The sequence below is a fragment of the Panthera uncia genome (assembly GCF_023721935.1).
Source record: "Panthera uncia isolate 11264 chromosome B3 unlocalized genomic scaffold, Puncia_PCG_1.0 HiC_scaffold_1, whole genome shotgun sequence".
Taxonomy (NCBI): Eukaryota; Metazoa; Chordata; class Mammalia; order Carnivora; family Felidae; genus Panthera; species Panthera uncia.
Genome location: NW_026057582.1, coordinates 75,694,115 through 75,707,778, shown reverse-complemented (window position 1 = coordinate 75,707,778; position 13,664 = coordinate 75,694,115). Strand labels below are relative to the sequence as shown.

Sequence of the window (13,664 nt, the reverse complement as noted above, 5' to 3'; positions counted from 1 at the left end):
TTTCGTCTGCTTCTATTATTAGCATCTTTCGGTATTCTTGTTCCGGTATTATTGCCTAATATTAACTCTTACAAGAATTACAATTGATTGGCTCCAACAACACCACCACACTGACATAATCTGATAAGTAAGACAAGCAAGAAGAGGTACATGGTGCAGAATATATAGTCAATATTTACCAGGTTTTTTTTTTTAATGTTCATTTATTTTTGAAAGAGAGAGAGACAGAGCATGAGCTGGCAAGGAGCAGAGAGAGGGAGACACATAATCTTAAGCAGTATCCAGGCTCCCAGCTGTCGACACAGAGCCCAACGCGGGGCTCCAACTGGTGAATTTCGGGATTATGACCTGAGCCGAAGTGGGACGCCCAACCAACTGAGCCACTGAGGCGCCCCTATATAGTCAATATTTAATAAATAGGACACCTGGGTGGCTCAGTCGGTTTAGCATCCTCCTCTTGACTTCAGCTTAGCTCAATATCTCACGGTTTGTGGGTTCAAGCCCAGCTTTAGGCATTGCACTGACAGCGTGGAGCCTCCTTGTGATTCTGTTTCCCTCTCTCTCTGTCTCTCCCCTGCTCATGCTCTATTTTTCTTTCTCTTTCTTTCTTTCTTTCTTGCTTTCTTGCTTTCTTGCTTTCTTTCTTTCTCTAATAAAATAACATTTAAAAATATATTTAATAAATTTACAATTAATCAATGTATTCAAATGGCTCATCCCTCATAGACATAACCTCTATCAACGATCAGCTGTTAAAAAAAAATGAATGAATGAAAACTATTGTCTGGGTTTTACATATTTGTAAAGAATATGTAGAGAATTTGTAGAGAAAATAGACTTTAAAAATCCATCTATATGTTATTTACAAGACATATTTTTAAAGACATAAAGGTACAGAAACCACATATATCTTAATGAAAGAAGACATTACTTGAACAACAGTTTACACACAGTGAAACATACAGCTAGTCCATTATGCTTCTACACATACATTTACAAACATTTATATTTTAATGAAAAAAGATGTTAGCTGAAGGGCACATTATACACAGTGTAGTTTCAATGGGTTAAATATATGGCTATGCCCATATGCCTCTACCCATAGGTTGTGAACCCCTGTTTTATTTTATTTTTATTTTTATGTTTATTTACCTTTGAGACAGAGAGAGACAGAGTGCGAGCAGGGAGGGGTAGAGAGAGAGGGAGACACAGAATCTGAAGCAGGCTCCAGGCTCTGAGCTGACAGCACAGAGCCTGACACAGGGCTCGAACCCATGAGCTGTGAGATCATGACCTGAGCTGAAGTCGGCTGCCCAACTGACTGAGCCACACAGGCGCCCCTATTTGATTTTACTATTTAAAAAATGTTTGTTTATTTATGTAATCAGTACACCCAAAGTGGGCCTGGAACTCATGAACCCGAGACCAAGAGTTGCACACTCTTCTGACTGAGCCAGACAGGTGTCCCTCTATTGATTCATTTTAAAGCAAAAATATTTCTGTGCATCTACCTAAAGTACTACTAAATTTGGCACCCAGAAGCTACTTTTCTTCTTCAGTTCTTTTTGTCCTTTTTTAATTCCCCAGGGGGAAAATCATTGTGGAATCCAAGGTATAATTTCCAGGAAAATCTAATCAGGGAAAGGTTGGCTATTCCCAAGACTCACACCATCATTTGGTCACCAGTATTCAAGGTTGCTAATTAGAATCTTTTTTACTTGAGAAAAACAATATTAAGCTCTTTGTTTTTGAAAAGTTTACAGTCTCAGTCAGAATGTGAAATTATCCTCCCCTGAACCTAGAAAAATGCTCCTACTTCAAGTACTATCCTGTAAAATGTATGTAAAACAAATGTATAGTTTAGCAGACTGAACATTAATCCAACCTATCCTTGGGTCTCTGTCCACTGATTGCTCAGTAATTATTTCCTCTCTTAATATATAGTTTAATTGTTATTCCACATATTTGTCATACATGTATTCTGGGCAAGGCATGGGGAGGAGTATCAAGATGAATGAGCTATGGCTCTTGCTAAGGGTATTGGGAAAGGTATTGCTGAGGGTATTTGGAGGGTAATAAGCTGGATCATGAATCAAGGGTGGGATTTTGACTAGAAGAAGATGTTCCGAGAGGAGGAAACAGTATATTTTCATCTTTTTTCTTATTCTTTTCTATTCCATTCTGCATTTTCTTTTAGCTTTTTTTATCCTAGATAATTTCCTAAGTGATATTTTCAGATTCTATGTTTATAAACTCCCAACTTTTGTCGTTTGGTTCTCAGCATCCATTAAACTAATTCTTATTTTTCTCTTTTAGAAATTATAGTTCTTACATAATGGAAGCTTTCTATCTTATCACAAAATTTGGAGGGAATTGATCTACTATTTGAGAAAAATAGATTGTTTGGTCTAACTCAGGTAAGAGAGAGTCTGGTTCTCACTGACTTTCTTTGCAAATAAGATTAATGACATTTTCAGCATCGAGTGTGAGCCACTTCTAGGGCTGAGAGAAGATTAATCTGTGTGTGTGTGTGTGTGTGTGTGTGTGTGTGTGTATGTGTGTGTGTATGTGTGTGTGTGTGTTACTCAACATAGATGAAGCAGACAGTGGAATGCAGTAAACTACAATTCCCATGTGAAAACTTCACCATAGGGAGCTAAAATCAGGTATAGGCAATGTTTTAGGAGTTCAATGTCAAGTTGTTGATGACTCTTTCTGGTGTGCAAGGAGGGCAGGTTGAGAGTGGAAGAGTTGGAGTAGCCTGGAATAGTCAGGAAGCTCAGCACAGTTAGGGACATGTATAACTAAAATGAAAATATTATGAGAGTTAAATTTATATACATCCAGGAAACTATTGATTTCCTTCTAACACCTTATGTAGATGTGGCTCAGCATGTAAATGGTACAATTGAAAAGGGTCTGGAAAGGATAACACTGGAGGCTAGGAACTCAGAAGAGACTAGATATGGGTGAGAATGACATAGTGAAGATCTTGGACAGCCAGAAGACAGCATGAGGGTACTACAGAACTGAGCAGGTGTAGAAGGCAGTATGACAATAGATAGCAGAAGATCTGGAGATGAGGAGATAGGCACTAAAGACCCACACTGCCTTCTATGAACTTCTATCAAGTACTTTGGTAGTAGAAGCTACTTCCTCATGCCCTTGAAGTTATTCGTATCTATAGTTTGTCTGTGACTGAAGAAATCCTGGACTCTGGAGTCAACTTGTTTTTTTAAATTAATATTAAAAAAAGAGAAAAACAGATGTGCAAAATAGAAAATTTATGAAAGTATAAAGAAAAAAGTCACAGCCTCTTCATAGGAAGATAGCAACTGTTAAAATGTTGGCATTTTCTTCAAGTACTTCTTGTATTCATTTGCATCTTTACAACAATTCCAAGAATTGGGCTTGAATTTGACACTTAGCTGTGCAAAATTAGGCAATCCATTTAATCTCTTTGAGTTCTTATTTTCTCATCTATGAAATAAGGATAATATTCTCTTTCTTACACTCTTTCCTATTTTACAACAAAAGATATGAAAGGTTTTTATCTTTTAGCTTTTAAAAAAATGTTTATTCATTTTTGAGAGAGCAGGGGAGGGACAGAGAGAGGGAGACCAAGAATCTGAAGTGGGCTCCATGCTGACAGCAGAGAGCATAACGTGGGGCTCCAACTCACAAACTGTGAGATCATGACCTGAGCTGAAGTTGGATGCTCAACCGGCTGAGCCACCCAGGTGCCCTGTGAAAGGTTTTTAGAGGCTGTAAACTTTTAGAAATAACCAAATTGATGTTACAAATTTTGGTATTCATATCCTGTAGGAAATGATTAATGAAACAAGATTAAAAACAGCAGCGTTCATGGTAGGACAGAAATTGTCTTAGTTGTAATTTTGTGAGAGAATAGGAACATTCTCAATTCATATGAGTTTATAACTCATACGGTTAATCATGAGGACTAACGATATTCTAACACACAGCATCTTTATTTCCAGAGGATGTAATACAGTTATTATATATAACATTAATATAATATATACTATTAATGTTTTCCAAAGCCAATATGAAATCAGAATTAACGGAAGTCTCACTTGTAAGAGTTAGGGAAAAATGTACTATATTTATAGATAGACTCTTACCAATGTTTTATAACCAAGATTCATTAGCGCATTAAGGAAATGGAAATGATATATAGAGCATGAAGAGCCTCAGAGAACTAATATGTTAAAGAGAGTTGAGAAAAAAAGACACCATTAATAATAAAAAGTATTTATGTAACACTGTGTGTCAACTACACTCAAAAAAAATTTAAAGTATTCATTCTGGATATCATAAGATTAAGAAGAGGTGTAAGAGTTAAAAAAAAATTATATGGCTGACTCATTGATCAGTAGATATAATTGATGGCCCCTTTGGCATTTTTACACGTATAAAAAAGATCAACATCTGGTGGGCACTAATAGTTTCCATCTATACTAAGGATTCACCAAAAGTAATTGCTCTTAAGTTAATTATCCTAAGAAGAAATTTATATCTGAGGGTTTGAAGAGGAGTGAAGAAAACCATTTAGGAAACACTCAAAAGGATGCCCAAAGTGGATTTTAGAATTTAGATATTTGCATATATTTAAAGTTAAGTTGTGTACTGTGTATGTAGGCATGTTCTGTCCTTTGGCCTCTAAGCTATGACATTCAAGTCCTTTAATATGTTAATGACTCTAGTTAGAATTCTCCTTTTTCAATTGTATCTCCATAAGAATGCTCACAGAAGGGGAAAATTAAATAAGATGATCTTCCTAACTTTCTAGAAGTGAATCCTTTGAAACAATATTGCATTAGTATCAGAGATTCTATTGTTTACATTCTTGGATCACTTACTTTTCCCTTCTGAATCTTTTTGTATGTTCAATGAACAGAAGTGTCTCTGGCCCATATACTGGGAATAACTTTTGATCTTTCACTTCAACTATAAACCAGGTGGAAAAAAAAATTAACCCATTTTTCCCCTTTGAAGTGACAATTGAATGCTCCAGTAATGTTTGCCCTGTTCCTCATCTACTACCTCCAGTTCTTTTCTCTCCTTTGTCTAAATATTCCTCTTTTGGCTAATCTTTTTTGTCTTTTTTAAAAATTAAAGTATAATTGACATATAACACTATATTAGTTTCAGGTGTACAACCTAATGTGCTGTAAATCCATAAGAATTTAAGTCGTTCCCTATGTTAATGATTCTAGTTAAAATTTTTGCTTGAGGAATTATCTTATTGTTAGGTCCAGCCTATAGAAAAGACATTACCAACAGGGAAAAAAAGGCAAAGTCTCTGTACGTCTCACTATTTATTTCTCAGAAAGTAGGCAATGGTGAACACTATGAAATGATGCAGCAAGATCATAAGGATGAAGATTTAGCTATTGTGAGGTATTTAGTGATCTTCATGATGATGGGAGGTTGGGGACAAAGGCAAGAGAATTGTAGCTAGAATGAAGTCTCCTTACAACTTGCAGCCCACTGATCCCTGAGACATATAGGGTGTAACACTCCTGCAACTCTCCCAAGGATTTTCTTTAACGTTTGACCAAGGTAGCCTTGCTCTGGTTAATGTAACTTCACTCTGATAACCACAAACCTCCAGGATACGATAACAATAATCTTTCCACATGTGATCCACTCAGACACATCTAAAAGATCTTATGATTAATACTTTACTAAAACAATAAAGAATAAGCTTATCTGGATAATAGCTAGTCCTCCAAAGTTTTGGAGACTCTGTTTCAGCATACATAAATTCTTGAGAGACTTACGTTGTCTCTAACCCACAATAACTGAAAAGTATATAATCAGTTACTTCTCACAATCCCAGTGAAGCTCTTTCTGCCCGTGGGTCCTATCCTTGTGCTGTAATAAAAGCACCTTTTTGCACCAAAGATGACTCAAGAATTCTTCCTTGACCATTTGCTTTCTGGCTCCACATCAGTGAGACCAGTATAAAGGTCAAGGGGACAGCTGCCAGAATGCAGGGAGTTAAAGAGGAAGTCATCTATAGGCCATAGAGCAGATAATATTAAGGCAGAATAAATATTTCTTGAAAATAGAAGCATAGAGGGAGATCATCTTGGAAAGATGGTATGGAGCCAAAGTATAGCAACACATTCTAAGTTAGGAATTTGTACTTTCAGAGGCAATGAGAACCACTGAAAGTTTTGTGGTGGTGCTAGTCATATCATCAGAGTGCTACTTAGCAAGAGTAATCTGATGTCCATATTCAGGTTAGATAGGGAGAGGTCACTTGTCCTGTATGGTAGATTTTCAGTAATGATTAGTGAAAACAAGTGGAGGATTTGAGAAGAACAGGTAGATAAGATGCCTGTAAGGCTATACTAGATCTGAAAGAAAAGCTGTATGGGGAGAAGAGAGATGATTATTAGCTTTATTGCAGTCATGTGAAATTCCACATGCAGGAGACTGATATATAAGCATCTAGGTGATAGTGTTTAGTAGACTATGGGAAATATGACTATATTATTTAGGATAGAATTAGGGAATGAGTGATAGACCTATTCAGATTCAACTGGCATTTGTATGCTAATGAAATTATTAGACCCTTTCATACATATTGCCTTTCCCACAGTGGTCAAGCTTTTGGGGAAGGTATAATTATAATACAAAACAAGCCCCTTAGGAGGAGAACAAGGCAAGATCTTAAATAACGTATATAGTGAACAAAGGACAAAAAATGAGGGAATGACAAAAACAGGAGTCTGAAGATTAGGACCACCAGGAGAGCTTAGTGAACTAAGGATTGTTTACAATAACATCATTATAGCTAATAGTTATTGAATTCTTGCTATGTGTCCAATACTGTTCTAGGCTCTTTATTTATAGCAATTTTTGAGTCCAGACTATTATTATTCCAATTTAACAGATGAGTAAATTTAGATACAATAAGATTAAGTAACTTGTCTGAGGTCAGGGTATTAACTGGGGCACTGGGATGCAAGAGCATCTGGCTCCAGAGGTCTCATTCAGACCAGATTCGGCCACTCACTGCTGACAAAATTTAAAGGCAGAGAGATGATGGTGAAACCAGAAAGGGATTTATTTCAGCAAGACCAACACCAGGAAGACAGAAGACTAGTGTCTCAAAGACTGTCTCCATAGTGCTGAAAATACTCCCAGGTTTTATAAGGGAAGTGTGGGACAAAGGTGGGTGGGTACATGCAGGAGACAGTAAAGGTCAGGTCGATCATTGTCGTGGGGTCAGTCACAAGGGGTCATGCTGGCTGAGGGCTGTCTCTGTTGCTTGAGGGGGTAGTTTTGGTTGCTTTCAGGGTCTTTTGCCTGAGTTAAGAGATAAGATGGAAGAACTTAATTAGAAAGTTTGAGGTCAAAATAGAGCTAGTTGAAGCCCTATTTGAAGGGTTAGTGGTAGGGCAAGTGGTTAAGGCAAGTTTAAACCCAGGAGTATGGTTTGTGATTCTTTACTTTTAACCAACATTTTACATCTATCCCTCCAGAACAATAAACATAGAAAGAAAATGAATGAACCCATTTAAATAAACTACATAATATCCAAATTTGGAAAGATTAATAGGATTGGATTTCTATTTTAAATGCTAGTTGTGTTATCTTGTAGAGAAAATTTCACTTGTCTTCAAGATCACCCATCGCTGTGACAGAAAATATTTGGGATGAGATTAATTCTTAGTTTGGAGCCTTAAAAAAAATCAAACTCTCAGGTTGGCTGTTCTTTATCACTTAATCATAAAGTAACACATAAGAATATTGTAATTAAGAGCTATAGTTTACTTCAAACCCCAATGCAATGGTATTTACTTATTTCACAGATTTTTTAAGGCACTTTTCTATTGTCAAGCTGTTATTCCAACAACACTTAACAAGGACTCTAACACTAGTATTAGGTGGCATTTACATCCCTGAGAGATTAGAGAAGTAAAGCCAGTATCAGACTAGACTGGATATATTGAATAAATCTTAAAATTAGATAGACTGATATAGATGATTTCTGAAATTTCATCTCAGGTATTAGAATTTATTAAGTATTAAGTATACATATTAAGTATAAGTGCTATTAGGCTGAAGTTGGGACACAAGACTTCTGGAAGAAGCAGATGCTAATTTCAATGAAAAGTTATATTAGCATGCAAAGGGATTCATGAGCAATATAAACAAAACCCTTTAGAACCGAACAATTCAGATGAATTTAAACAAAGGATGATTATTCTTGAAATCTGAATTTGAGGCTAGAAGGTTAGGTGTAATGGATATCTTGAAGCACATAGGATAAAGATAATGAGATGGAAATCACAAAAGGAAACACAATAGGGAGGATAGACTCAGGAAACATACTATATAAAACAATTAGAAGTTCCAGAAAGAAAAAGGAGCTGATTTAATTTAAATGGGGGTGGGAGGTGAGGGGTGAGATGATGGGGAGAAAAGTACTTTTGAGGTTTTATCTTAATTGGTGATAAGGGAAGGCAGGGAGGAAAAAGAACACATTGGTAGGGAAAATAATTGGCATCTTATTTTAAAATAAGAATAGAGGGGCGCCTGAGTGGTTCAGTTGGTTAAGCGTCTGATTTCAGCTCAGGTCATGATCTCACAGTGTGTGGGTTTGAGTCCCGTGTTGGACTCTGTGCTGACAGCTCAGAGCCTGGAGCCTGCTTCAGACTGTGTCTCCCCCTTTCTGCTCCTCCCCCACTCTGTCTCTGTCTCCCTGTCAAAAACAAATAAACATTAGAAAAAAAATTTTTTAATAAGAATAGAGAAATGTGGGGTGCCTGGGTGGCTCAGTTGGTCAAGTGTCCAACTCTTGGTTTCAGCTCAGGTCATGACCTCGTGGTTGGTGAGTTGGAGCACTGGGTTCCGGGCTGACAGTGTGGAGTCTGCTTAGGATTCATTCTCTCTCTCTCTCTCTCTTTCTCTGTCGTTCCCCTGGTTGTGCTCTCTCTCTCTCTCTCTCTCTCTCTTTGAATAAATAAACTTAAAAAAAAAGAATAGAGAAATGTATCACTGGATAAGGGACAATAAATATGAAAAAAATAGGAAAGTACAGTAGGACTTTCATGTTAATAAGGGGAATACTATCTTAACCAAACCAGCAAAAATCAAATATGAAAAAGTTGTCTTTTTTTGCTGATGACATTATTGGCAACCTAGAAAACCCAAGATATTTCAGTAAAAAACTATTCACCCAGTAATAATTAAGGTGCCTACATGTAACAGATAAAAAGAAGTAACTTTTGTCCATTCTAGCAAAACGAATCTAAAAATGGAAATGAGAAAAATATTTCATTCATAATGCCAAGAAAAAAAGTTATAAAATACGTAGGAATAACTTTAACAAAGAAATCATAGAACATATATAAAAAATGGCAAAATCTTGTTGAAGGACGTGAAACAAGGTTTGAACAAATAGATGGATGTACAATGTTCTTGAGTGGAAGACACTGTCATAACCATGCTACTTCATTCAAAGTTAATATATAAATTTACTGAAATTCAAATCAGAAGTTCAATGGAATTCTTGGGGATAGGATATATATGCTACGAATTTATATGCTATCATATATGCTCATCAATAGCCAAAAAAAAATATGAAAAATAAGGACAGTGAAGGAGGGACTTGCTTTATCAGAAATAGTGACATAGTATAAAGTTACTGCTTTGAAATACCCTGATATTTCTACAGAAATAGACAAATATATCAGAATAAAGAATTCAGAAACATATCCCAAAATCTCTGAGAATTTAGCATAATGCAAAAATGGTAGTTAAATTCAAAGAGGAAAGAATGGGTCATTTAACAAACAGTGCCATTACAATTCTATTCACCTGGAAGAAATTAAAGGTGGACTTATATTTTGAAACATATAGAAAATAATAGAGCACAGTCCCAAATAGAAAACAAAACAAAACAAAACAAAGTCTTGAAAGAAAATCTAAGAATGTACATGTATGCTTCAGATGCAAGGGAGATCTTAAAAATAGTAGCTATAAAAAAGTAATAGATGTATTTAATCATTTAAGAATTAAAAACTTGGGTGTAACAAAAGAAACCATAAATAAAATTAATAGATAACTGATTTAGAAAACTTAAAACAAATGACAAATGCTTAATATCTGTAATATAAAAAGATCTCTTACAAATTGGGGGAAAAAAAGCACAGTAGTAAATAGGAAAAGGCATGAATAGGCAATGCACAAAAGGGCAGATCCAAACTACAAGAATGTTCAAATTTATTGGTTGTCAGGGAAATGAAAATTAGAGTAAAAGGGCTACCTGGATGGCTCAGTTGGTTAAGTGTCCAACTCTTGATTTTGGCTTGGTTGTGATCTCATGGTTCGTGAGTTCAAGCCCCACCTTGGGCTCTGTGCTGAGAGCGTGGAGCCTGCTTGGGATTCCCTCTCTCTCCCTCTCTTTCTGACCTTCCCCTGCTCATGCTCACTCTCTCTCTCTCTCTCAAAATAAATATTTCAAAAAAATTAGAGTAACAGTGAGCTATCACTATTCTGGCAACAATTTACAAAAGTGGTAACATTAATTTTTGTAGATATGTGTTGTTCCAGCTTTTTTGGAAAGCTATTGGGCAACACCACTGACATTAAAAAATATGTGCACTTTGATCTAGTGATCTCACTTCTGGGAACCTATGACACAGCATTAATATGCAAGGATGTATATATAAAGATAATAATTTGTAGCATTGTCTGTAGGGGTCAAAAATTAGAAACAAGGTAAATGTTTATTAATTGGGAAATTAGCAAATAGATTATGGTCCATCCACATTGTGACTATTGGACAGCCATTAAAAAGAATAAATTAGAGGACTGCCTGGGTGGCTCAGCCAGTTGAGTGTCTGACTCATGATTTTGGCTTAGGTCATGATCTCACAGTTGTGAGATCAAGCCCTGTGTTGGTCTCTCCATTGACAGCACAGAGCCTGTTTGAGATTCTTTCTCTCGTCCCCTCTCTTAGCCCCTTCCCTGCTCATGTGCTTTCTCTCTCTCTCTCTCTCTCTCTCTCTCTCTCTCTCTCTTTCAAAATAAATAAATAAACTTAATAAAAAAAGAACAAATTAGAACACATCTCCAGATAGTTCTCTGTGCCTTTTTGCATATTTCTATTCTGTGGCATATTTCAGTGTAGAAATGAGAAAATATAAGCCTATTTCCTGATGTATTTCTCCTAAAATTCTTAGGTGACCTTGTCTACATTTCCCTTCTTCATTATACACTAAAGACGAAACTAAATTTGAGGCACATGATTAAATGATACCAAAGAACTAGGCATGGAAAAAATTCTGGTGTTGGCTCTCTGTGAGTCTTGTACCATGTAAACTCTATGTAACTGTGTACAATGGCTAAGTGATCTTTAGTTTCCCTTTCAGCTTAAAAATCATGTTTTTCTCCCTCTTATGCTCTTCAGGTAACTTCAGGATCAGCCTAGCACATGAAGTTGATGGATGGAGGAAATCACTCAGTGGTGTCTGAATTTTTGTTGCTGGGACTCACCAATTCTTGGGAGATTCAGATTCTTCTTTTTTTGTTTTTTACTATATTTTATATAGCAAGTATGTTAGGAAACCTTCTCATTGTGCTCACGATCATTTCAGACCGTCACTTACATTCTCCCATGTACTTTTTGCTGGCAAATCTTTCCATCATTGACACTGGTGTTTCCAGCATTGCAAGCCCAAAGATGATTTACGACCTTTTCAGAAAACATAAAGTCATCTCTTTGGCAGGGTGCATTACTCAGATGTTCTTTATTCACACTGTTGGGGGTACGGAAATGGTGCTGCTCATAGTTATGGCCTATGACCGATACATTGCTATCTGTAAGCCTCTCCACTACCTGACCATCATGAGCAAAAGAATGTGCATTTCCCTTTTGGCTGTTGCCTGGACCATTGGACTCATCCACTCTGTGGCCCAACTGGCTTTTGTTATCAACTTGCCCTTTTGTGGTCCCAACAAAATGGATAGTTTTTATTGTGATTTTCCTCGGTTCATCAAACTTGCATGTACAGACACATACAGACTGGAGTTTCTGGTCACTGCCAACAGTGGTTTCATCTCCATGGGCACCTTCTTCATCTTGATTGTGTCTTACATCTTCATCCTGGTCACAGTTCGCAAACACTCTTCAGGTGGTTCATCCAAGGCTCTCTCCACTCTCTCTGCTCACATCACCGTGGTGGTCTTTTTCTTTGGTCCTTGCATTATTGTGTATGTGTGGCCATTCCCTACCTTACCAATTGATAAATTTTTAGCCATCTTTGATGCCCTTATCACTCCTTTTATGAATCCTATTATCTATACATTCAGAAATAAGGAGATGAAAGTGGCAATAAAGAGACTGTTTGGTAAGGTTTTAAGTGTCAGGAAGAGTTCTTTCATGAACGATCAAAGCCATTTGGATTCATCTTGACTATTTTTGGAAATTAATCTCTTTAAACTTTTCATAAATCTTTTCAGTTTAGTTAGTAATTTCAATATCTACTTGAAAATCGTCCTCAGGACTCTGTTCTGATCTGGTCAGTTTTTTATAGGGACCCTTACCCTGTGGATCCTGAAACTATTGAGGAAGAATTAATTCAGCCTTGGAACATAGTGTCTTTCTTGTTATAGAAGAATATGAAATCTCACATACTGGGCACATTTTCCATTAAGACAAAATGCTGGATACTCCTCTTTGGTAATGATTCTCAAAGACACATCTCTTCTATCTACATATGTACTGATATTCATACCCTCTGAGTTTCTTTTGTCTATATACTTGGAGGAATAAACAAAATGAAGATAGGTGCCTAGGTAGCTCTCAGAATTTGAGGCTTCTAACATCTGGATTTGACTGTACACGCTCAGATTTAGCTAATAATGAGGTTTTTAGATTTAATGGGAATTTGAAGGCAAAATTTGGGATAAATCATAGAATGACAACCTAGGATACTTTAATATTATTATTTAATCAAATGTTTTGAGACCAGAGATGTAAAGTCCTACACCACTCAGTGTGTATCATAATTATATTTTACCCCAATTATTTCCTAAACAATTTTTATATGATAAAGAAAGCTATGTGAATATTAAAAGATTATAAATGGATTGAATATTTTGGAGCTAAGGATAGGTAGCACTGGCTTATGAATAAATAAATAAAATGCAAAAGATTTCTATGTTATATGTATCAAGTTTATAAGTAAATAAATAGCAAATTCAAAGTATAGACATTACAAAAGAAAATTTATTATAAAGCTGTCTACAAATGATGAGATGTATTAATGAATCATCTATAATGAAGAAATGTATTATACTTTCCATGTGATAAAATATATATAATTATTAAAAAATAAATATGCTGTTTTGAAGTGGTATAAATAACTATTCAAAGAGTATCTCACTACTTTTTTTAAGCTAGCAAATAAATAGGAGCAGGTGTTGAGTGAAGGTCCTTATCATTCACATGTAGGTTAGGCAACTTGTTATGAAACTGGCTGGCTATTCATGAGCACCAAGATGATCATCAGCAGCAACAGATTATTTGTAAAAGATGGGAAGAATCATGTTCAAGGCTAAAATTGATGCTTTTTCTTTCTTTCTTTCTTTCTTTCTTTCTTTCTTTCTTTCTTTCTTTC

General features: G+C 36.0%; 1 protein-coding gene across 1 annotated transcript; it reads left to right on the top strand.

The window, feature by feature from the left end:
• Positions 1-2,287: 2,287 nt before the first annotated feature.
• Positions 2,288-12,457, top strand: LOC125909016 (olfactory receptor 4F3/4F16/4F29-like). Its single transcript, XM_049611955.1, has 2 exons — positions 2,288-2,417; positions 11,453-12,457. Exon 2 carries the CDS (start codon positions 11,477-11,479, stop codon positions 12,455-12,457), a length of 981 nt encoding a protein of 326 aa, XP_049467912.1. The 5' UTR covers positions 2,288-2,417; positions 11,453-11,476.
• The last annotated feature ends 1,207 nt before the right edge of the window (positions 12,458-13,664 follow it).